At 38.6% G+C, this 25345-nt stretch overlaps 2 protein-coding genes across 2 annotated transcripts; both read right to left on the bottom strand.

Moving 5' to 3' along the window:
* Positions 1 to 791: 791 nt before the first annotated feature.
* On the bottom strand, positions 792 to 3216 carry LOC307124153 (serine/threonine-protein kinase pim-3-like; the record flags this gene model as incomplete). Its single annotated transcript, XM_079813200.1, has 8 exons — positions 792 to 883; positions 993 to 1172; positions 1341 to 1713; positions 1822 to 1872; positions 1993 to 2075; positions 2250 to 2531; positions 2629 to 2829; positions 3201 to 3216. The coding sequence occupies 8 exons, from the start codon at positions 3214 to 3216 to the stop codon at positions 792 to 794; spliced, it is 1278 nt and encodes a 425-aa protein (XP_079669326.1).
* A 14098-nt stretch (positions 3217 to 17314) lies between these two features.
* Positions 17315 to 19761, bottom strand: LOC307124155 (serine/threonine-protein kinase pim-3-like; the record flags this gene model as incomplete). The annotated part of the gene is made up of 8 exons (XM_079813203.1): positions 17315 to 17406; positions 17516 to 17695; positions 17838 to 18210; positions 18367 to 18417; positions 18538 to 18620; positions 18795 to 19076; positions 19174 to 19374; positions 19746 to 19761. 8 exons carry the CDS (start codon positions 19759 to 19761, stop codon positions 17315 to 17317), a joined length of 1278 nt encoding a protein of 425 aa, XP_079669329.1.
* Positions 19762 to 25345: the final 5584 nt, after the last annotated feature.

Consider the following 25345-nt stretch of genomic DNA (forward strand, 5'->3'; position numbering starts at 1 on the left):
GCTGCTGTTCATAACATTTCAAGTAATAGATGCACATTTGATCTGATATAATAGGAAGGTTATAAGATTCATTATGTGAATGTTTGGCTAAAGAGATGTGTCATTTTTTGTAATTCAACATAGCAGACTCCAAGTGATCAAGGATACTTTAGCGCATGCTACCAGCAGCACAGCCACCTGTGTCGTATGTTAAGAAGACAACCGAGAATCAGTAAAAACAGTTAAAGTCAGTGCAAAGCAATATTAAAGAGTGTTTGTCACACCAACTTACGGCAATGTGAAATAAGGCAATCATCAACCATTAAACAGCATATAAATCAAAACTGCCTAACGTTACTCAGTGAAATATTGAACCCATGAAGAGCAAACTAGCTGTGTACTTAGTTTTCTGCTGTTTCACTTAAAGTATACTTAAAAATATACTTTTATACACTATAAAGTGGGCCAATGTAGTCCCAAGTAGTCCTGAAAACGTTTTCTCCCTTTTTCCACTCTAACTGGGGGGGGGGGGGGGGGGGGGGGGGGGGGGGGGGATACAGATTTTGCTACTTGTACTCTGTCCAGCTGGCGGATCTCTAACCCATCGGGGCTCTGGTTTCACCTGGTGCTGCCTCCAGCATCCACATAGAAAGACCCTACCTCCTCTTTTCTGTAGGTGCACAGTCAGGAAGCCATCTCTGCCGTCCTCCTGGTCACCCTATACAAATAATTAAAACCGTTATCTAGACTGACCCTAATAATTCAATCCAACTCATGACTGCTGTGCTTCAGATAAGTGTAATGCCACCTGTTCAGTGTAACCAGGGATGATGCTCAATGTCGTCTAAGCTGGGACGGTCTGCCTCCGCTGCACTAAGACACCAGCTAACCAACTGACGGCACTCTGTTACACACAACACAGTACTTGCCTTCAGCAACACAACAGAACAAACTTCTCTGTCTGGCCATGGTTTTTGTATGGTTTTTCTATCTGAATGTTTGCTATCGCTTACCTGTAGACAGCTCTCTAGGGAAGTGCAGTCTGCTTTTGGAGGTGACCCTCCACGCAGCTCTGAAGGGTAAAAAACCGCACAGGATTTTGTAGAGAGTCACCCCCACTGACCAAACAGTAGCCGGTCCGGCATGATAGAGGTGTTGACGAAACCACTCCGGAGGGGCGTACTGAAGAGTGCCTGAAAACCCAAGAAGACCAAAAAACACTCATTGAAAAGGTTCCCGTCCAAACTAATTGTAGGCCTCAAATTATCTTTAAGTTTCCTTTTGGTTCACAAAATATCCATGTATAAGAACATCACACAGAGTGATGTAGTGAGATCTTTCCTTCTGTAATGCAAACCAACCTGCAAACGATTTGTAGGCTGAGTCCTTTAGGAGGTCTCCACACCCAAAGTCCAGCAGCTTGATGTCATGTGAAGCTGTGGAAATCAGGATGTTCTGTGGCTTGACGTCCCGGTGCAGGACCCCGCGGCTCTCACAGTGTTTCAGCGCAGTGATGAGCTGCACCAGCACTTTCTTGGCCAGGCTCTCATCAAGAGGGCTGTTCTCCTCACTGAAACTCTGGAGATCTTGACAAGGAACAGGCCGCTCCAGGATCATGGTGTAGTGCGTGGGATAGTCAAACCACTCCACAAGCTGCAGGACATTGGGGCTGGCAGGGGCTGAATTGACCTGGGTCATCAATGCGACCTCCAGTGGCAGCAGACCCTGGCCTTCCTGTAGTGACAAATGCTGCATTAAATCCAGGGCTTAATGCGGATGTGTGTGTGTGTGTGTGTAAACCAATAGGATGTGAAACAACAAAGGATTCAAGGTGGTACTTACAACTTTCAGCCTCTTGTGTGTCCTGCCTTTAGAGACATACTTGATAGCAACCTGTAGACGCAAACCACAGTAAATCACACCTGCCTCACTGTGACATATGTCATTTACTAATATCAATTCTGAGAACATTTCTAAAGGTTGTTTGAATGAAGAGGGAAGAAAATGTCTTACTGGAAATCCATCAGACCTGGCGGTCCCAGCATACACAGAGCCAAATCCGCCACGCCCCAGCAATGGGCCCTTCGCATATGCTTCTGCAACATATAAGATCACAAGAAATGTCTTGAGAAAGACTTATTGCAGTATCTCAATCTATAAAAGAATGCTACTTTAATGCAGATTTTACATCAAAGATCTTGAGAATATTTTACAATGGCAAATCAATTAATAATTGAAAAATAACTTCTTTAATATGAGTCTATTCTGACCTGTGCGGGACCGTTTGGCAGGTCTCTTATATGCGGTGGATGGGCTCCCATCATCTGGGGCTTGCTGGCTGTCGCTCTGCCTCTTCCTCTTCCTGTTAGCCTGATCTTTTGACACAGACGAGGCCAACTTGGAAGGCAGCGGTGCTAAATAGCCAGGTAGCTCTTGTGTCAGTGGCTGGGTTGGGTTTAGCAGAGGTTCCAGATCATGGTCACCACAGCCCTGTGTCCCAACCTCCTGACTAGCCGTCTGGATAAAAGCAGCACTCTTGGATCTGGAGCGACCTGAGGATGAAATATTTCATACATCAAATATACTTAAAAGAATCTAGTTATGTAAGAATAGGCTAGGCTTACTTCTTTAATGTAAGCTTATTCTGACCTGTGCGGGGCCGTTTGGCAGAGGTGGATGGGCTCCCATCATTTGGGGCTTGCTGGCTGTCGCTCTGCCTCTTCCTGTTAGCCTGATCTTTTGACACAGACAAGGCCAACTCGGAGGGCAGAGGCGCTAAATAGCCAGGTAGCTCCTCCTGACTAGCCGTCTGGGTGAAAGCTGCACTCTTGGATCTGGAGCGGCTTGAGGCTGAAATATTTTTTTATATATTAGTCACATTATATTTATAATTAATAATCAAGTGTCAGTGGTCACAACAAATAATTGTAAAATTAGCCTTTATTTTTCAACTTTCTATTGCGTCTTGCATTTAATTAGCAGTTTCCTAATTGTGACAAGGAAAAAATAATAATTCACAAATTTTGTTTAGATTTTTTTTTAAAGACAAATTTTTTTTTTCATTTACAATGAATATATGTGATCATTTAGCTATGCAATATTTGGGTTTAAATGGCTTAACTTGCACACATTTCTACACATGAATTAAGTCAAACTATGCACAACATCAAACCGTAACAACATAACGTACCAATAAACAACTGAATAATTAAAACACTCACCTAGTCCTTCACCCATGCGAGCCATTGAAATCTCCTCCAAACTCCAACAAGAATAAATAAATAAAAAAATAAATAAAAAATGAAACTCTCCCCAGAGAGTTTTAAACAAAAACAAACAATCGAAACTATTTCCAAAATAACTCGTTCATATAAAACTCAAAGAATATAACATTTAAATAAAATAGCCTTCAAAAAATACAAGTTTCCTCTCGGAAATCCTCCAAACTCCTTCAAAATTCACAATTTCACCACAGAAAATACTCTCGAGTATCTGAAGTCGCCTCGCATCCAAACCAACAGATATCGATGGGTTCGAGTGTTTATCATTCAAATTTCATTAGACGCGTCGCTATGGTAACTAAATATCGAATCAAATCGTGAGTAACTTAGCTTCAGCACGAGCACAATCTTGACTTTTTCCTTTAACATTCGTGAGATGTTAAACAATTTTGACGTTAAATTGTTTTGTGTTTATTTATTTTTTTAAATATATATATATATAAAATATATATATAATGTGATTTTTAGGAATGTGATCTTGTGATTTTTATGTTGGATAACCTACTGAAAGTTTTTATGTCTGCTTATGGACATCGACAGACATTGATTATTTGTTTATACAGAACCTATTTCCTAGATGTTTTATTATATAAATGAATAATTATTATAATTTGTGGAATTGCATTTAATTTCCAAAATATTATTCATAGCCCAGGCTAATGGAGAATACTCGTGTGTTTATTGCAGTTGACCTTACCACTTCGCAGGACACTTTCAAATTGCTCTCAAAAGGCATTAAGGGAGGATATCAGAGATTCTCTTATTATAAGCTATATTATTATTTCTAATAATTAATTAGCTTTTATCGCATAACCATCATTGGCAAGAGGCCAATCAGCTTTCAGTATCTTCATGCGTCATCAAACCTGTTAGCAGTTGAGGGTGGTGAGGTGAAACTTTCACATTTATCCAAAATATCGATGAAATCCAAATTAATAAAGCATCTCGAAAAGAAAAAAAGTCCATATATGAATTTAGTTTAATAAATGAGTGAAGGATGACGTTCCCCCGCAGCAATTATAGGTGAGTAACGTTAGATCAGATGGGATCATAACAAGCACTATTCGGACAGGATTAGTTTCTTAATAAATGTTATAAATAGATTAATAAATAAAGTTATGAACACATTTAGTTATTGCTATTTATGTAAATATATAGCAGCTTAATTCAATTGTGATTTCATGTGCCGTTTGGTAGGGGCATTACGCAAAGTCATGTGATCTGAATACAAACGACATCACGTATTAATTTACGTTAGTTAGGGGACAAATTAGCTACTACCTGCTCATTAAAAGCTCATATCGGCAACTTTAATTTGATATCAAAAAACATAAGTTAACGTCGCAACTGTTCATCGAATGAAAAAGGAAAAAGTCAAGATTGTGCTCGCGCTGCTGTACTCGAGCGCATGATCGTCAGGTGTGCATATGCGCATAATGCGACTTTTAGTTGCCATACTATGGCGACGCGTGAAATGAATTTGGACTGGATATAAATACACTCAAACCCATCGATATCTGTTGGTTGAGAGACGAGGCGACTTTAGAGACTTTTGGAGAGTATTTTCCTTGCAGAGATTGTGATTTTTGAAGGAGTTTGGAGGATATTTTCTTGTTTTAGAGTTTTTGTTTGGAGTTCTTTTCTTTGAAAGAGACACATTTTATTATTCTTTTCTTATTTTAGAAAGAGTTTTATTTGATATATTCTTGGCATTTCTGAGGAGAGTTTTATTTTTTAATTCTTTTTTTTATTTTTGTATTTTCTTGTTGAAGTTTGGATTTTCAATGGCTCGCATGGGAGAAAGACGAGGACGAAAGGTGAGTGTTTTAATTGTTTTATTTGTTTATTATTGGTATATTATGGATTGATTTTGTGCATTGTTTGATTTAACTTAATTGATGTAAAGAAATGTGTGCAACTTAAGCCATTTAAACCCATTTTTTTCACAGCTAAATGATCACATGTATTATATTCCTTGTAAATTAAACAAACTGCAAGCCTTTTTTCTTAAATCAAAATTCAAAATGTTCTTGCCACTATTATAATGCAATTATACAATTATAAGTTGCTCAACTGCAATTAAAGACCTTGTTTATGTTAAGATTATGTTAAAAAGAATTTAACATAATTTGACGTTGATTATTGATTATAAATGTATAATTACTAATAGAACCTTTAAGTATATTTGATGTATGAAATATTTCATCCTCAGGTCGCTCCAGATCCAAGAGTGCTGCTTTTATCCAGACGGCTAGTCAGGAGGTTGGGACACAGGGCTGTGGTGACCATGATCTGGAACCTCTGCTAAACCCAACCCAGCCACTGACACAAGAGCTACCTGGCTATTTAGCACTGCTGCCTTCCAAGTTGGCCTCGTCTGTGTCAAAAGATCAGGCTAACAGGAAGAGGAAGAGGCAGAGCGACAGCCAGCAAGCCCCAGATGATGGGAGCCCATCCACCGCATATAAGAGACCTGCCAAACGGTCCCGCACAGGTCAGAATAGACTCATATTAAAGAAGTTATTTTTCAATTATTAATTGATTTGCCATTGTAAAATATTCTCAAGATCTTTGATGTAAAATCTGTATTAAAGTAGCATTCTTTTATAGATTGAGATACTGCAATAAGTCTTTCTCAAGACATTTCTTGTGATCTTATATGTTGCAGAAGCATATGCGAAGGGCCCATTGCTGGGGCGTGGCGGATTTGGCTCTGTGTATGCTGGGACCGCCAGGTCTGATGGATTTCCAATAAGACATTTTCTTCCCTCTTCATTCAAACAACCTTTAGAAATGTTCTCAGAATTGATATTAGTAAATGACATATGTCACAGTGAGGCAGGTGTGATTTACTGTGGTTTGCGTCTACAGGTTGCTATCAAGTTTGTCTCTAAAGGCAGGACACACAAGAGGCTGAAAGTTGTAAGTAGCTACCACCGTGAATCTGTTGTTGTTTCACATCCTATTGGTTTGCACCATAGACCGTAAAAAAATATGGACGACGTGACTTCATTGACTTCCGCTGACCAGAGTTGAAGCTTTCGGAGGCTGCACACGGCGCTGACATCTTGGGACCGAGTCTGCGCAGTAGAGATCAGGAAGTAGAGGCGCGATTATCAAAAGCCCGCCCACATTCTCACATATGCAGAACAATTCATTATATTGGTGTGAAATAAACAGTTATGGAAATGTAGAAATGAAAGCTAAAGCTCCAATCTCCTCCCAAAAATCCCCAAAAAAGTCTGTGAGTGCCTTAGTGACTACTTCACTCAGAGAAGCCGTCAGTCTCAGCTGTCAATCATGACGTCACATCCCCCGTTTTTATAACATCAAATAACGAACTAAAACTAAACTTATTTAAAAAACGAACACTTGAAATGAAATCATCGTGATAAAAACTGCCTGATATGACAGAAACCATCTTTAGGAAACAATTATTTCAAGTGTAATTTAATTGTTTAGTGTGTCTCGCGTCCATTCTAATACATGGAGAGGTGGGGTTTAGGAGCTATACTGGGACCAACCACCGGGGGGGCAATCATGGCGTGGAGGCTTCAGTTTCTGAGAGGAGTGCTACAGGCTTGGTTTGCACACACACACACACACACTGTCTGTTGATCTCCTGTATCAATCTGGGTCTAAGCAGCTGTAAAACACCGAGAGATCTTGAGGCAGGTGAGACGCTACGTTGTGGCTGCCGCGACGCTTAGGACGCGCGTTCCACACAAACACAAATAAAGGAATAAAATATGAATTAAAGTGGTAAATAAGGTCATGACTGCACTGTCTGTTGATCTCGAGGCAGGCGTGACGTTAAACTGGTGACGCTTAGGTGACGGGACGCGCGCTCCATTACAGACAAATGAGTGGATTAAAATACATGGTAAGGTCGCAAATAAGTAAAATAAGAACATGATAGCACTGTCTGTTGCTTTCGTGCTTCAGTCTGTGTGTCTGGCAGCTTTAAAACAGTGAGAGATCTTGAGGCAGGCGAAAAGCGTTTGGTAAGTGGTGAATATTGACCCATTGTGCGTACCGTAGTGTCTCTCGCGTACTGTAGTTTGTGTAAAAACGGCGGAATTACATATTGTGAAAAAAAGAACAGCGTTGTCCTCGTTCACACGCATCTACCGGATTGGCAGCTGCCTCCAGCACTGGCAGGTTTTAGAGGAGCTGCCTTGAACAGTGACGGGTTTTGTGACGGCTGCCTTCAGCACTGGCAGGTTTTTGTGGCAGCTCCCCCTGCCACGCAAAGATTTTACCCCCTCTCTTAAAACGCCAGTGTCTGTCAACATTCATGGGCGGGGCCTGTGGCTGATGAGACGTCACACCAGCCCCATGGCTGAAAACAGGTAGTTGGGAGACACTGCTTATGATTTACGGGGATTAAAAAAAAGGAGTTGGTGGATTTTTACCACTATAGGGTGGTTGTGTACACACACTGCCAACACACATTTATGTCCAAATTTTGCATAATAGGTCCCCTTTAAGATTTTTTTTAATGCTCAGAACAATAAGAAAATCAGGTGGCGATACACGCATAGAATGCAAATCATCACCAAAAAATTATAATCACAATAATCAACATCTTGTATGAAAAGGTAGTTTTCCACATGGAACTGGGGAACTGACCACCTTATTATCGTTAACTAAAACTAAAACCACTGTTAAAGGGTCATGAAACCCTAAACCAAATTTTCTGAGATTTTAACAGAAGTATGTGTGTTGTACATCATGGAAGGCAATGTTACCATCTGTTAGTTTTGAATGTGGGAGAAAACGAGTTAATTTTAAACCTTTTTGCTCTATTTTCAACCTGGTTTAAATTCATCTTCATGTCAACGTCATAGGCTGTGACGTTTTCTCATACTATAGTACGGCGATGACTCATCGATGACTCATAATTATTCATGAGACTGCGTGTCTTTGTCCAATGAGAATTATGACAGCACACGTTGATATGCATTTTCCTCTGACTGGTGCTTCAAACAGTGAGATCGCACACAATAAGTGAGAGATGCATTAATGGATCAAAAACAAGTGTTTTTTCCGCTTTGTATGAGTTTCTGCGTTGCCTACGTTCTCTTCAATAGATCCACACAAACGCGATTCATCCACACTGTGAGTGTAAACGGCCATTTAACCGACCAAACGGCTTATAAAAACTCCACAAAATAAGCCTCAAAAGTTATCAAAGGTATGCAACAGCGTGTTCATATATATTTTCGATGCAGAGAACAAATTGCGAATGGCTGCGCATTTAATTGTCCATTGAATTATAGGTGTCACAGGATATATATGTATTTGTGTAATGGTGAGCTTACAAAACTATTTGTATATTGTGTTGCATGTAACTTAATGATAACTTGCAGCATGCATTTGTGGGAAGCTTGGATGCTTTTAATGAGAGCGAAATAAAATTGTCTGAATCAGAAGCCGTTGATGTGCAATCTCCCCTCGTCCCCCTCCACTCCCCCGCTAAACCACGCCCACACTTTTATAGCATTTTTCAAAACTGTGATGAGAACTGACTGCTGCTGAAACGGGGGGTTTCATGACCCTTTAAAAAAACTTTTTTTTATTTCTGCTAGTTGACAAGGCAACATTTCTCATTTTCTTTTATATTAAATTGAAAATCGAAATCTAAAATCGAAATAAACTAAAACCATAAAAAAATAAAAACTGTATAAACATCAACACAACAAAACTAAAACTAATAAGACTACAGATCAAAGCAGAAAAAATGAAAATAAAATTAATTAAAAATATGAACAAAAAATATAATAGTATCAATATCGGTATTAAAGGGATAGTTCACCCAAAAATGAAAATGATCCCATGATTTACTCCCCCTCAAGCCATCCTAGGTGTATATGACATCCTTCTTTCAGTCGGATACAATCTGAGTTATATTACAAAATGTCCTGGCTCTTTCAAGCATTAAAATGGCAGTGAATGGGAGCCCAAAATTTGAAGCCCAAAAAAGTGTATCCATACATTATAAAAGTAATCCACACGGCTCCGGGGGGTTAATAAAGGCCTTCTGAAGCGAATCGATGGGTTTGTGTAAGAAAAATATTAATATTTAAAACCTTATAAAGTAAAATATCTAGCTTCCGGCAGACCGCCTTCCATATTCAACTTACGAAGAAAGATTTTCTTTCTTTTTCTTTTTCTGAACCTATAGCAGAAACATTGAAACCTCCAGTCTCCGTGTTTAGTGCGAAAGCTTGTGCGACTGCTGCCGGCTCACGGTGCAGTACATTCGTTCCGTGTACCAGCGGCTTTGACGCGATTATCTGGTCAACTGACTCGTAACATGTGCAATATCTCACTGCCTCCCGAGTGTCCGAACTCACACAGTGTACGCCCGCCTTAAAGGTCCCATGGCATGAAAACTCATAAAATTATTATTTTTTTAACATTAATATGAGTTCCCCTAGCCTGTATATGGTCCCCAAGTGGCTAGAAATTGTGATAGGTGTAAACCGAGTTCTGGCTGTCCTGCTCTGCCTTAGAGAAAATGAGAGCTCAGACGAGCCGATCTGGAATCTTCCCTATATGCCGTCATATGGGGAAAGGTTACCTGCCCTTCCTCTGCTTTTGCCAGAGAATTTGGAGAAAATGGATTTTGTTTATTTTACTCGCGATGTCAGCACAGGCTTTAACGATATGGATTCGACAGCACCGCCACAAACAGTGAGTAACAGTGTTCATTAATACCTGATCTGTGATCAGTGATTTCTGATGTGTAGCTAATCATTCAAGTTCACACAGACTTTCTTTCTAAATCGTTTATGCATCCGTGAATCAAGCCAGTGACTAAACGATCAACTTCACATCGTTTCTCTTAGTAGCATGAAACAAATCTGTGATTTAAATTGTGATTAGATGCTAGATTAGCAGTGTTGGGCACGTTACTTTAAAAAAGTAATTAGTTATAGTTACTAGTTACTTCTTACAAATAGTAACTGAGTTAGTAACTGAGTTGCATCATTATAAAAGTAACTAATTACCTGGGAAAGTAACTACTGAGTTACTTTTTTTTTGTTTTCAAAACTTGGATGCCCCCAATATTAAATATGTTAAATGAATGAATTGGACACTAAATAGAATAAATTGTTATTATAAAACATTGTATATTAATATACACTATTGTAATGTTGCTGTGGGACAATGTGAGAGACACCTATCAAATTCAATACATTATTGTAAATTTTTTTTTTTTTTTATATTATATTATATTTATTGTAGTATTTTCAGATTTACAGACAAATGGACAGTACGATCACATGACAGAAACAAACACAACTACTCCTTCAGTTAGAATCATGTTTGCAGTTGACGACAACACCAAACAGGCACGGGAAATCAAAACAGATTTTTGCCCAGCATGGAATGGATAGAGGTCAAGTTAAAGACAGAGGTTAACAAAAATTACAATAAAATGACAATAAAAAAAATGAAATATTAAGTAGTTTCATCATTGGTTTTTAACAGGTGATTAAAAAGGGGTCTCCAAGAAGTTTCAAATATATCCATATTACCAGAGATACAATATCTGAGTCTTTCCACATGCATAGTGGAGGAAAGTTCTGATAACCAGATCTTGAATAGTGGCTTCGAGTTTTTCTTCCACACACAGAGTATAGTTTTTTTGGCGATCGTCATGCCATACTGTATAGGCAAACGGATAGCATAATTAAGGCTCTGCAGGACCGTTGACCAGCCAAGAATGGCAGTCGCAGGGTCTAGAGCTCACAAGTATAAGCATCAGAAAGAAATTGAAAAACTTCTGACCAGAATTCAGCAAGTTTTGGGCATGCCCAGAAAAGATGACCAAGAGAGCCCTCTGCAGATTCACATTTATTGCAAAGAGGAGAGATAGTAGGATAGAAAGCGTTGAGTTTAACCCTAGAGTAGTGCAATCTGTGCAACACCTTATACTGAATAAGCTGGTGCCTAGTATTAATGGAACAGGTGTATATATTTTTAAGACATTTTCCCCAGTCCTCCTCAGAGATTTGAATATTAAGTTCCTCTTCCCAATTGTTTTTAAGATGGGTAGTGGAAATATCTAGCCGACTCGTGAAAAAGCTAACAAATTTTGTAATTAACTTTGGGGTGTTGGGAGTGCAAGTAAGCAATTTATATAATTCATTATCAGGTGACAATATTTCGAAATTTGGCACAGTGGAACGAACATAATTTCTCATTTGTAAGTATCTGAAGAAGTGTGATGCAGGAAGGTCAAATTTCTCTGTTAGTTGAGTAAATGTGGCAAAAGTATTGTCAATATATAAATCTCTCAAGGTAATGATTCCTTTTCTAGCCCAACCTGTGAAAACTGGATCTAATAGTGAAGGTTTAAAGGCATGGTTACGACAAACAGGAGCAAGAAAAGAGGTATTTGGCAAATTAAATGTCTTAACAATCTGAAGCCATATCCTAAGAGAGTTGTTAGTCATAAAGTGGGATCCTGCTGAGGCTTTGAATGTCTCTGGGGCAGCAAAAAGCAATGAGGAGAGAGACCAATTTGAAACGGCCCGCTCAATCATTGAAGGGATATCAGCTGAAGGGCTGTCCGGGCGTGTGTCCTGCCAGTAAGTTAAGGCTCTACAATTGGCAGCCCAGTAGTAATGTTGAAAATTTGGCAAACCCAAACCCCCCAACGACCTAGGCTTGCACACGTGTATTTTAGATATTCTATGTGCTTTGAAGCCCCAGACAAATGGCAGCACAATAGAATCTAAAGTTTTAAAAAACTTTTTGGGCAAATAGATTGGTAGATTCTGGAAAAGATACAAAAATCTAGGTAACGTCACCATCTTAATAGCATTCACACGCCCCATCATTGACAGAGGTAAAGTCCTCCAGCATTTTATATTGTTCTTTAGGTTTTCGAGCATTGTTAAGTAATTAAGCTTAAATATATCCTTAGGGTTTTTAGGTATATTAACTCCAAGATATTTCAAACTATTTTTAGCGATTTTAAAAGGTAGAGTACGCAAAAAGTTAGGATCAATATTATTTGTCACAGCCAAAAATTCACTTTTTTGCCAATTTACTGAGTAACCGGAGAATTTACCGAAAGTTTCCAATAGATTTAGTAAGGGTGGAATAGACTGTTCTGGGTTACTGAGATAAATGATAATATCATCTGCATAGAGGGAAATTTGGTGATTAATTCCACCTAAATTCAGAGGCAAAATTAGAGGGCACTTTTTAATTGCAAGGGCGAGAGGTTCAATTGCGATAGCAAAAAGCAAGGGCGAGAGAGGACAGCCCTGACGGGTGCCTCTGTGTAATTGGAATTGAGGTGACTTGTTAAAATTAGTAAGAACTGAGGATGTGGGAGAGGCGTATAACATCTTCACCCAAGAGGCAAAGGTATCACCCATATCAAATTCTCTAATCACAGTTAAAATATAATCCCATTCAATTTGGTCAAACGCCTTTTCTGCGTCTAGGGCAAGAATTGCAACGCTAGCTTTGGAATCAAATCTAGTATATAAAATATTCATTAAACGCCTGACATTTGAAAAAGAAAAGCGGCCAGGAATAAAACCAGATTGATCAGGGTGAATGATTTTCCCAATGCAGTTATTTAATCTATTAGCCAAAATTTTAGTAAAAATTTTAAGGTCAGAGTTCAAAAGAGCTATGGGTCGATATGATGAAGGGTCGGTTTCTTCTTTACCTTTTTTAAGAATTAGGGAGATATTTGCATCATACAGGGACTGAGGGAGTTTGTGTTCGCCAAATGAATGATTAAACATCCTCAATAACAAAGGAGAGAGCACATGCGCAAATTTTTTATAGAATTCGACCCCAAACCCATCTGGGCCAGGAGCCTTGCCGCTGGGGAAAGATTTAATAGCATCTAGAATTTCCTCTACCGTTATGTCTGCATTCAGAGCTGTCTGCTCTATGCACCCCAACTTTGGAAGATGTAATGAATGGAGGAAATTAGCTAATGCTGAGGTCCGAACAACCCTTTGATTTGTATAGATTTTCATAAAATTCTTTAAATGTATTATTGATTTCACTGGGATTTGTTAAAACAAGACCATTCTTGTTCTTGATTTTGTAAATTGCTCTTGAGGCTTGTAGCCCCCTCAGCGGGCGAGAAAGCAATTTATCTGGTTTATCCCCAAGTTCAAACTGCTTTTGCTTAACTTTTAACAACATATTACTAACTTGGTTCGAGAGAATCAAGTTATATTCTAATTTAAGTGCTGTAATTTCATTGAGCGTATCCGATTCAGCAGAAGCTCTATAAGCATCCTCCAACCGAGTGAGACAATTATCAATTTCCATAAGGCGTTTTACCCTTTGCTTTTTAAGCCTGGACTCGTATGAAATAATGTGCCCTCTCAAGACAGCCTTTAGGCTTTCCCATAATGTAGAATCAGAAACCTCGCCCGTATCGTTAAATTTAAGAAACTCAGCAAGTAACTCTGTTAATTGTTCGCAAAATTTGACATCTAAGAGCAAAGTAGGATTAAAACGCCAATTATAGCTGGGCTTAATTTCTAAGAGATCTAGAGATACTGTCACTGGTGAATGATCAGAGATGATTCTATTGTGATGCTTCAATGATTTTACACAGGGAATAATTTTAGAGTCAACTAAAAAGAAATCTATCCTGGAGTATGATTTGTGAACTTGTGAAAAAAAGGTATATTGCATATCTGTTGGATATTTAGTCTCCAGATATCGACTAGATCGAAAGAAGTAATCAAATCATTAAGAACAGTGGTAGAATTGGCCGAGGGTATGCCAGAGCGAGAGGGGAATCTATCTAGAGTAGGGTCCAACACCAAGTTAAAATCGCCGCCTATTATCAGGTGCGTGTTTAGAGTATTTGGTAAAAGATTAAAGACTTTGCGGAAAAAAGCAGGGTCATCAAAATTAGGTCCGTACACATTAAGCAGTGTGACATGAATCGAGGAAAGTAGGCCGGAAACAATTAAATAGCGGCCATTAGGGTCGCTGATAGTAGATATGTGCTTAAAGGGGGCTGATTTACGAAACAAAATAGCTACTCCTCTGGCCCTGGATGAGAAAGTAGATTGGAATACCTGAGAGATCCAATTACATCTCAGTCGCCTTTGTTCAGAGTGCCTAATATGTGTCTCTTGTAAAAATAATATGTCAGCAGGGATGGACTTCAAATAAGAAAAAACTTTAGCTCTCTTAATTTGGTTATTTAATACCCGGACATTCCAGCTGACGAGAGTGACATTGCCACCTATAAGTGGCAGCCCCGTACTACTAGTCATGAAGTACAATATCTAAAGGAATGCCAGCTGCAAAGGTAATTTGAATGTATATTAACCAATGAAGGAGTTATACAGACACAAAACGCTAAACACGAGACGAAAAAACAAACAAAACCACCCACCCTTCCCCTTCCATCAGCTTCCCCAAACGAAGCCGGGAAAAACCCCCTCATAGGAACAGTGGAGCTGCTGGGCAGCAAAAGGAGAAGAAAACCTACCTATGAAAGTAACCTCTAACAGAGAGATCAGGGGCTCCCCAACAGCCTCCATACAACTACGTCATTAACAAAAGAATTGCTCAATACACCTGGCCTATAGTGCATAAAGTACACACCCACTGTAACTTTTGACGTTATTAAAAGTGAATTAAACAGCGTAGTCTTAAAAATGTACATGCAAATACAGCCTAACATATATAATAATATGAACAAGTAGCAAATGCAAAAGTCTGTGAATGTCTTTTTTTTTTTTTTTTTTTTCTGAAAATATACTCACTACCTCCTATAAAAGGCCGCCAGTAAACAAAAGGAACGATGATTCAAGTCCTACAGCCATGGTAACAACATTGAGAAAAAAAAAGTCCTAAGCAGCAGATCAAGAAGGGTCTTGTTCAATAACGGTGTTCACAAAAACCTCAGCCTCCGAAACCGAGCCAAAGATTTTTTTGCTGGTATCAAAAGTAACAATAACATGAAATATCAATAGCCACTTTATGTATGAACTCACTGCTGAAAAGATGCCAAAATATGCACAGACAAATCTGACCATGCAATAAGGAAAAGACAAAGTAGGAGACAGAGTAATCATTTATTTCTAACAAAAAACATAAAATTTCAATTACTTAAAAAAAGTCAATGGTACCAAACAGGTAAGAATAAACAGTAACTCTAATAATAACTCAAATGTTTTTATTTTTTGCAGTCTAATATTAAAATTCTTTAAATACATTATAGAGATTTGTGACGTCATAATGTGATTTAATTTTTCTTGGTGCCGACGATAATGAGGTCGAAAAAAAGAGAATGGATCGCCTGGTGTCTTTGAATGAAAGAATTCATATCTAATAATATTTGATATGAGTTCAAGTGATTAACAAATCATTCATAAATTAGAAAATAAGTGCAAAATAGTTTTGAGTGAAAAATCCTTGAAAAAGAACTGCCTCGCCTGTCTTGGTGAGTATATTGACGCGGCGAACACGGATATGTCTTTAGTGAACGTAAACAGTTCCGACCTCCAAGAGAAATGGGATGTGTGTCAATATCGTGCGTCAGGTCTTAAAGTGACAGCAGCCTTCTATATGGCTGCTGCTGGCTTACGCTGTTAATGTTCATCAAACAACAATAGAAAGAGAAAATCACTCACTGCTCTTGACTCAATAACTTAAGTAGATTTAATAAGAATAAGTATATATTACCTTCATACTATGACATTTTTTATTATTTATATTTATTATTCAATTATTTAATATTTCATTATTCCCTATTGTTTTCTTTTGAATCTTTCTTATTGTATTTGTCCTAGTATTTGTTATTAGCATCTTAATTCTTATTTTAATAACAAAGATACCAAAATAGCTATATTGAGAAATATACTATCTTCATAATCGTATACAATTATTAAATAATATGTGAAATAAGATTTTTGTAATGACGGCCAACCCTAGTAATGTGTGTGTGTGTGTGTGTGTGTGTGTGTGTGTGTGTGCGTGTGTGTGTGTGTGTGTGTGTGTGTGTGTGTGTGTGTGTGTGTGTGTGTGTGTGTGTGTGTGTATGTTTGCGCTTTCTGTTGTAAATGCCATTAGGTTACATAGTATATGGCCAAAACATATATCTGGGAAAGCATATTGGATTGATTACAATATAGCGAATATTTGGCATTTGTGTATGTTGATTCAGAGTTGGCGTCATCTCCGCAGGTGTTGGGTCATCTGAAATCTTCGTAAGAGGCGGGAGCTGGCTCAATCCCACTGTAGAAACAGAAAAGCAAACAGAAAATAATTAGCGTAGCTGCTGTTCATAACATTTCAAGTAATAGATGCACATTTGATCTGATATAATAGGAAGGTTATAAGATTCATTATGTGAATGTTTGGCTAAAGAGATGTGTCATTTTTTGTAATTCAACATAGCAGACTCCAAGTGATCAAGGATACTTTAGCGCATGCTACCAGCAGCACAGCCACCTGTGTCGTATGTTAAGAAGACAACCGAGAATCAGTAAAAACAGTTAAAGTCAGTGCAAAGCAATATTAAAGAGTGTTTGTCACACCAACTTACGGCAATGTGAAATAAGGCAATCATCAACCATTAAACAGCATATAAATCAAAACTGCCTAACGTTACTCAGTGAAATATTGAACCCATGAAGAGCAAACTAGCTGTGTACTTAGTTTTCTGCTGTTTCACTTAAAGTATACTTAAAAATATACTTTTATAAAGTGGGCCAATGTAGTCCCAAGTAGTACTGAAAACGTTTTCTCCCTTTTTCCACTCTAACTGGGGGGGGGAAATACAGATTTTGCTACTTGTACTCTGTCCAGCTGGCGGATCTCTAACCCATCGGGGCTCTGGTTTCACCTGGTGCTGCCTCCAGCATCCACATAGAAAGACCCTACCTCCTCTTTTCTGTAGGTGCACAGTCAGGAAGCCATCTCTGCCGTCCTCCTGGTCACCCTATACAAATAATTAAAACCGTTATCTAGACTGACCCTAATAATTCAATCCAACTCATGACTGCTGTGCTTCAGATAAGTGTAATGCCACCTGTTCAGTGTAACCAGGGATGATGCTCAATGTCGTCTAAGCTGGGACGGTCTGCCTCCGCTGCACTAAGACACCAGCTAACCAACTGACGGCACTCTGTTACACACAACACAGTACTTGCCTTCAGCAACACAACAGAACAAACTTCTCTGTCTGGCCATGGTTTTTGTATGGTTTTTCTATCTGAATGTTTGCTATCGCTTACCTGTAGACAGCTCTCTAGGGAAGTGCAGTCTGCTTTTGGAGGTGACCCTCCACGCAGCTCTGAAGGGTAAAAAACCGCACAGGATTTTGTAGAGAGTCACCCCCACTGACCAAACAGTAGCCGGTCCGGCATGATAGAGGTGTTGACGAAACCACTCCGGAGGGGCGTACTGAAGAGTGCCTGAAAACCCAAGAAGACCAAAAAACACTCATTGAAAAGGTTCCCGTCCAAACGTTTTCCTTTTGGTTCACAAAATATCCATGTATAAGAACATCACACAGAGTGATGTAGTGAGATCTTTCCTTCTGTAATGCAAACCAACCTGCAAACGATTTGTAGGCTGAGTCCTTTAGGAGGTCTCCACACCCAAAGTCCAGCAGCTTGATGTCATGTGAAGCTGTGGAAATCAGGATGTTCTGTGGCTTGACGTCCCGGTGCAGGACCCCGCGGCTCTCACAGTGTTTCAGCGCAGTGATGAGCTGCACCAGCACTTTCTTGGCCAGGCTCTCATCAAGAGGGCTGTTCTCCTCACTGAAACTCTGGAGATCTTGACAAGGAACAGGCCGCTCCAGGATCATGGTGTAGTGCGTGGGATAGTCAAACCACTCCACAAGCTGCAGGACATTGGGGCTGGCAGGGGCTGAATTGACCTGGGTCATCAATGCGACCTCCAGTGGCAGCAGACCCTGGCCTTCCTGTAGTGACAAATGCTGCATTAAATCCAGGGCTTAATGCGGATGTGTGTGTGTGTGTGTGTGTGTGTGTGTGTGTGTGTGTGTGTGTGTGTGTGTGTGTGTGTGTGTGTAAACCAATAGGATGTGAAACAACAACAGATTCAAGGTGGTACTTACAACTTTCAGCCTCTTGTGTGTCCTGCCTTTAGAGACATACTTGATAGCAACCTGTAGACGCAAACCACAGTAAATCACACCTGCCTCACTGTGACATATGACATTTACTAATATCAATTCTGAGAACATTTCTAAAGGTTGTTTGAATGAAGAGGGAAGAAAATGTCTTACTGGAAATCCATCAGACCTGGCGGTCCCAGCATACACAGAGCCAAATCCGCCACGCCCCAGCAATGGGCCCTTCGCATATGCTTCTGCAACATATAAGATCACAAGAAATGTCTTGAGAAAGACTTATTGCAGTATCTCAATCTATAAAAGAATGCTACTTTAATGCAGATTTTACATCAAAGATCTTGAGAATATTTTACAATGGCAAATCAATTAATAATTGAAAAATAACTTCTTTAATATGAGTCTATTCTGACCTGTGCGGGACCGTTTGGCAGGTCTCTTATATGCGGTGGATGGGCTCCCATCATCTGGGGCTTGCTGGCTGTCGCTCTGCCTCTTCCTCTTCCTGTTAGCCTGATCTTTTGACACAGACGAGGCCAACTTGGAAGGCAGCGGTGCTAAATAGCCAGGTAGCTCTTGTGTCAGTGGCTGGGTTGGGTTTAGCAGAGGTTCCAGATCATGGTCACCACAGCCCTGTGTCCCAACCTCCTGACTAGCCGTCTGGATAAAAGCAGCACTCTTGGATCTGGAGCGACCTGAGGATGAAATATTTCATACATCAAATATACTTAAAAGAATCTAGTTATGTAAGAATAGGCTAGGCTTACTTCTTTAATGTAAGCTTATTCTGACCTGTGCGGGACCGTTTGGCAGAGGTGGATGGGCTCCCATCATTTGGGGCTTGCTGGCTGTCGCTCTGCCTCTTCCTGTTAGCCTGATCTTTTGACACAGACAAGGCCAACTCGGAGGGCAGAGGCGCTAAATAGCCAGGTAGCTCCTCCTGACTAGCCGTCTGGGTGAAAGCTGCACTCTTGGATCTGGAGCGGCTTGAGGCTGAAATATTTTTTTATATATTAGTCACATTATATTTATAATTAATAATCAATTGTCATTGGTCACAACAAATAATTGTAAAATTAGCCTTTATTTTTCAACTTTCTATTGCGTCTTGCATTTAATTAGCAGTTTTCTAATTGTGACAAGGAAAAAATAATAATTAACAAATTTTGTTTAGATTTTTTTTTAAAGACAAAAAAAATGTTTCATTTACAATGAATATATGTGATCATTTAGCTATGCAATATTTGGGTTTAAATGGCTTAACTTGCACACATTTCTACACATGAATTAAGTCAAACTATGCACAACATCAAACCGTAACAACATAACGTACCAATAAACAACTGAATAATTAAAACACTCACCTAGTCCTTCACCCATGCGAGCCATTGAAATCTCCTCCAAACTCCAACAAGAATAAATAAATAAAAAAATAAATAAAAAATGAAACTCTCCCCAGAGAGTTTTAAACAAAAACAAACAATCGAAACTATTTCCAAAATAACTCGTTCATATAAAACTCAAAGAATATAACATTTAAATAAAATAGCCTTCAAAAAATACAAGTTTCCTCTCGGAAATCCTCCAAACTCCTTCAAAATTCACAATTTCACCACAGAAAATACTCTCGAGTATCTGAAGTCGCCTCGCATCCAAACCAACAGATATCGATGGGTTCGAGTGTTTATCATTCAAATTTCATTAGACGCGTCGCTATGGTAACTAAATATCGAATCAAATCGTGAGTAACTTAGCTTCAGCACGAGCACAATCTTGACTTTTTCCTTTAACATTCGTGAGATGTTAAACAATTTTGACGTTAAATTGTTTTGTGTTTATTTATTTTTTTTAAATATATATATATATATATATATATATATATATATATATATATATATATATATATATATATATATATATATATATATATATATATATAATGTGATTTTTAGGAATGTGATCTTGTGATTTTTATGTTGGATAACCTACTGAAAGTTTTTATGTCTGCTTATGGACATCGACACACATCGATTATTTGTTTATACAGAACCTATTTCCTAGATGTTTTATTATATAAATGAATAATTATTATAATTCGTGGAATTGCATTTAATTTCCAAAATATTATTCATAGCCCAGGCTAATGGAGAATACTCGTGTGTTTATTGCAGTTGACCTTACCACTTCGCAGGACACTTTCAAATTGCTCTCAAAAGGCATTAAGGGAGGATATCAGAGATTCTCTTATTATAAGCTATATTATTATTTCTAATAATTAATTAGCTTTTATCGCATAACCATCATTGGCAAGAGGCCAATCAGCTTTCAGTATCTTCATGCGTCATCAAACCTGTTAGCAGTTGAGGGTGGTGAGGTGAAACTTTCACATTTATCCAAAATATCGATGAAATCCAAATTAATAAAGCATCTCGAAAAGAAAAAAAGTCCATATATGAATTTAGTTTAATAAATGAGTGAAGGATGACGTTCCCCCGCAGCAATTATAGGTGAGTAACGTTAGATCAGATGGGATCATAACAAGCACTATTCGGACAGGATTAGTTTCTTAATAAATGTTATAAATAGATTAATAAATAAAGTTATGAACACATTTAGTTATTGCTATTTATGTAAATATATAGCAGCTTAATTCAATTGTGATTTCATGTGCCGTTTGGTAGGGGCATTACGCAAAGTCATGTGATCTGAATACAAACGACATCACGTATTAATTTACGTTAGTTAGGGGACAAATTAGCTACTACCTGCTCATTAAAAGCTCATATCGGCAACTTTAATTTGATATCAAAAAACATAATTTAACGTCGCAACTGTTCATCGAATGAAAAAGGAAAAAGTCAAGATTGTGCTCGCGCTGCTGTACTCGAGCGCATGATCGTCAGGTGTGCATATGCGCATAATGCGACTTTTAGTTGCCATACTATGGCGACGCGTGAAATGAATTTGGACTGGATATAAATACACTCAAACCCATCGATATCTGTTGGTTGAGAGACGAGGCGACTTTAGAGACTTTTGGAGAGTATTTTCCTTGCAGAGATTGTAATTTTTGAAGGAGTTCTGAGGATATTTTCTTGTTTTAGAGTTTTTGTTTGGAGTTCTTTTCTTTGAAAGAGACACATTTTATTGTTCTTTTCTTATTTTAGAAAGAGTTTTATTTGATATATTCTTGGCATTTCTGAGGAGAGTTTTATTTTTTAATTCTTTTTTTTATTTTTGTATTTTCTTGTTGAAGTTTGGATTTTCAATGGCTCGCATGGGAGAAAGACGAGGACGAAAGGTGAGTGTTTTAATTGTTTTATTTGTTTATTATTGGTATATTATGGATTGATTTTGTGCATTGTTTGATTTAACATAATTGATGTAAAGAAATGTGTGCAACTTAAGCCATTTAAACCCATTTTTTTCACAGCTAAATGATCACATGTATTATATTCCTTGTAAATTAAACAAACTGCAAGCCTTTTTTCTTAAATCAAAATTCAAAATGTTCTTGCCACTATTATAATGCAATTATACAATTATAAGTTGCTCAACTGCAATTAAAGACCTTGTTTATGTTAAGATTATGTTAAAAAGAATTTAACATAATTTGACGTTGATTATTGATTATAAATGTATAATTACTAATAGAACCTTTAAGTATATTTGATGTATGAAATATTTCATCCTCAGGTCGCTCCAGATCCAAGAGTGCTGCTTTTATCCAGACGGCTAGTCAGGAGGTTGGGACACAGGGCTGTGGTGACCATGATCTGGAACCTCTGCTAAACCCAACCCAGCCACTGACACAAGAGCTACCTGGCTATTTAGCACCGCTGCCTTCCAAGTTGGCCTCGTCTGTGTCAAAAGATCAGGCTAACAGGAAGAGGAAGAGGCAGAGCGACAGCCAGCAAGCCCCAGATGATGGGAGCCCATCCACCGCATATAAGAGACCTGCCAAACGGTCCCGCACAGGTCAGAATAGACTCATATTAAAGAAGTTATTTTTCAATTATTAATTGATTTGCCATTGTAAAATATTCTCAAGATCTTTGATGTAAAATCTGCATTAAAGTAGCATTCTTTTATAGATTGAGATACTGCAATAAGTCTTTCTCAAGACATTTCTTGTGATCTTATATGTTGCAGAAGCATATGCGAAGGGCCCATTGCTGGGGCGTGGCGGATTTGGCTCTGTGTATGCTGGGACCGCCAGGTCTGATGGATTTCCAGACATTAAGACAGGATTAAGACATTTTCTTCCCTCTTCATTCAAACAACCTTTAGAAATGTTCTCAGAATTGATATTAGTAAATGACATATGTCACAGTGAGGCAGGTGTGATTTACTGTGGTTTGCGTCTACAGGTTGCTATCAAGTTTGTCTCTAAAGGCAGGACACACAAGAGGCTGAAAGTTGTAAGTAGCTACCACCGTGAATCTGTTGTTGTTTCACATCCTATTGGTTTGCACCATAGACCGTAAAAAAATATGGACGACGCGACTTCATTGACTTCCGCTGACCAGAGTTGAAGCTTTCGGAGGCTGCACACGGCGCTGACATCTTGGGACCGAGTCTGCACAGTAGAGATCAGGAAGTAGAGGCGCGATTATCAAAAGCCCGCCCACATTCTCACATATGCAGAACAATTCATTATGTTGGTGTGAAATAAACAGTTATGGAAATGTAGAAATGAAAGCTAAAGCTCCAATCTCCTCCCAAAAATCCCGAAAAAAGTCTGTTAGTGCCTTAGTGACTACTTCACTCAGAGAAGCCGTCAGTCTCAGCTGTCAATCATGACGTCACATCCCCCGTTTTTATAACATCAAATAACGAACTAAAACTAAACTTATTTAAAAAACGAACACTTGAAATGAAATCATCGTGATAAAAACTGCCTGATATGACAGAAACCATCTTTAGGAAACAATTATTTCAAGTGTAATTTAATTGTTTAGTGTGTCTCGCGTCCATTCTAATACATGGAGAGGTGGGGTTTAGGAGCTATACTGGGACCAACCACCGGGGGGGCAATCATGGCGTGGAGGCTTCAGTTTCTGAGAGGAGTGCTACAGGCTTGGTTTGCACACACACACACATACACTGTCTGTTGATCTCCTGTATCAATCTGGGTCTAAGCAGCTGTAAAAGCTGACATCCGCATTCAGCCCTGGACGTAATAATAATAATTAATCTATGTTAAAACGGCAGTGTCTGTCAACATTCATGGGCGGGGCCTGTGGCTGATGAGACGTCACACCAGCCCCATGGCTGAAAACAGGTAGTTGGGAGACACTGCTTATGATTTATGGGGATTAAAAAAAAGGAGTTGGTGGATTTTTACCACTATAGGGTGGTTGTGTACACACACTGCCAACACACATTTATGTCCAAATTTTGCATAATAGGTCCCCTTTAAGATTTTAATGCTCAGAACAATAAGAAAATCAGGTGGCGATACACGCATAGAATGCAAATAGTCAAAAAGTTTTGAATGTGGGAGAAAACGAGTTAATTTTAAACCTTTTTGCTCTATTTTCAACCTGGTTTAAATTCATCTTCATGTCAACGTCATAGGCTGTGACGTTTTCTCATACTATAGTACGGCGATGACTCATCGATGACTCATAATTATTCCATAAAACCATAAAAAAATAAAAACTGTATAAACATCAACACAACAAAACTAAAACTAATAAGACTACAGATCAAAGCAGAAAAAATGAAAATAAAATTAATTAAAAATATGAACAAAATATATAATAGTATCAATATCGGTATTAAAGGGATAGTTCACCCAAAAATGAAAATGATCCCATGATTTACTCCCCCTCAAGCCATCCTAGGTGTATATGACATCCTTCTTTCAGTCGGATACAATCTGAGTTATATTACAAAATGTCCTGGCTCTTTCAAGCATTAAAATGGCAGTGAATGGGAGCCCAAAATTTGAAGCCCAAAAAAGTGTATCCATACATTATAAAAGTAATCCACACGGCTCCGGGGGGTTAATAAAGGCCTTCTGAAGCGAATCGATGGGTTTGTGTAAGAAAAATATTAATATTTAAAACCGTATAAAGTAAAATATCTAGCTTCCGGCAGACCGCCTTCCATATTCAACTTACGAAGAAAGATTTTCTTTCTTTTTCTTTTTCTGAACCTATAGCAGAAACATTGAAACCTCCAGTCTCCGTGTTTAGTGCGAAAGCTTGTGCGACTGCTGCCGGCTCACGGTGCAGTACATTCGTTCCGTGTACCAGCTGCTTTGACGCGATTATCTGGTCAACTGACTCGTAACATGTGCAATATCTCACTGCCTCCCGAGTGTCCGAACTCACACAGTGTACGCCCGCCTTAAAGGTCCCATGGCATGAAAACTCATAAAATGATTTTTTTTTAACATTAATATGAGTTCCCCTAGCCTGTATATGGTCCCCAAGTGGCTAGAAATTGTGATTGGTGTAAACCGAGTTCTGGCTGTCCTGCTCTGCCTTAGAGAAAATGAGAGCTCAGACGAGCCGATCTGGAATCTTCCCTATATGCCGTCATATGGGGAAAGGTTACCTGCCCTTCCTCTGCTTTTGCCAGAGAATTTGGAGAAAATGGATTTTGTTTATTTTACTCGCGATGTCAGCACAGGCTTTAACGATATGGATTTGCTCTGGGACAATGTGAGAGACACCTATCAAATTCAATACATTATTGTAAATATTATCAGTAGACCTACTATAGTGTAAATATTGTGTAAATATTATCAGTAGACCTACTATAGTGTAAATATTGTGTAAATATTATCAGTACTACTCCTTTTGGTAGTGGAGCTCACGTTATCTCCTGAGTTTTTAGCCACTAATTTTGTGGCGGCATGTGATGATGTGAGGCTTCATTAGATTAGAATTACTTGCCACCGACGTAGAGAGACTCTTTATTCATGTGCATAAGTCGCATTTAACATAAACAC

Source organism: Gobio gobio, assembly GCF_949357685.1.
Source record: "Gobio gobio genome assembly, chromosome: 3".
Lineage (NCBI taxonomy): Eukaryota > Metazoa > Chordata > Actinopteri > Cypriniformes > Gobionidae > Gobio > Gobio gobio.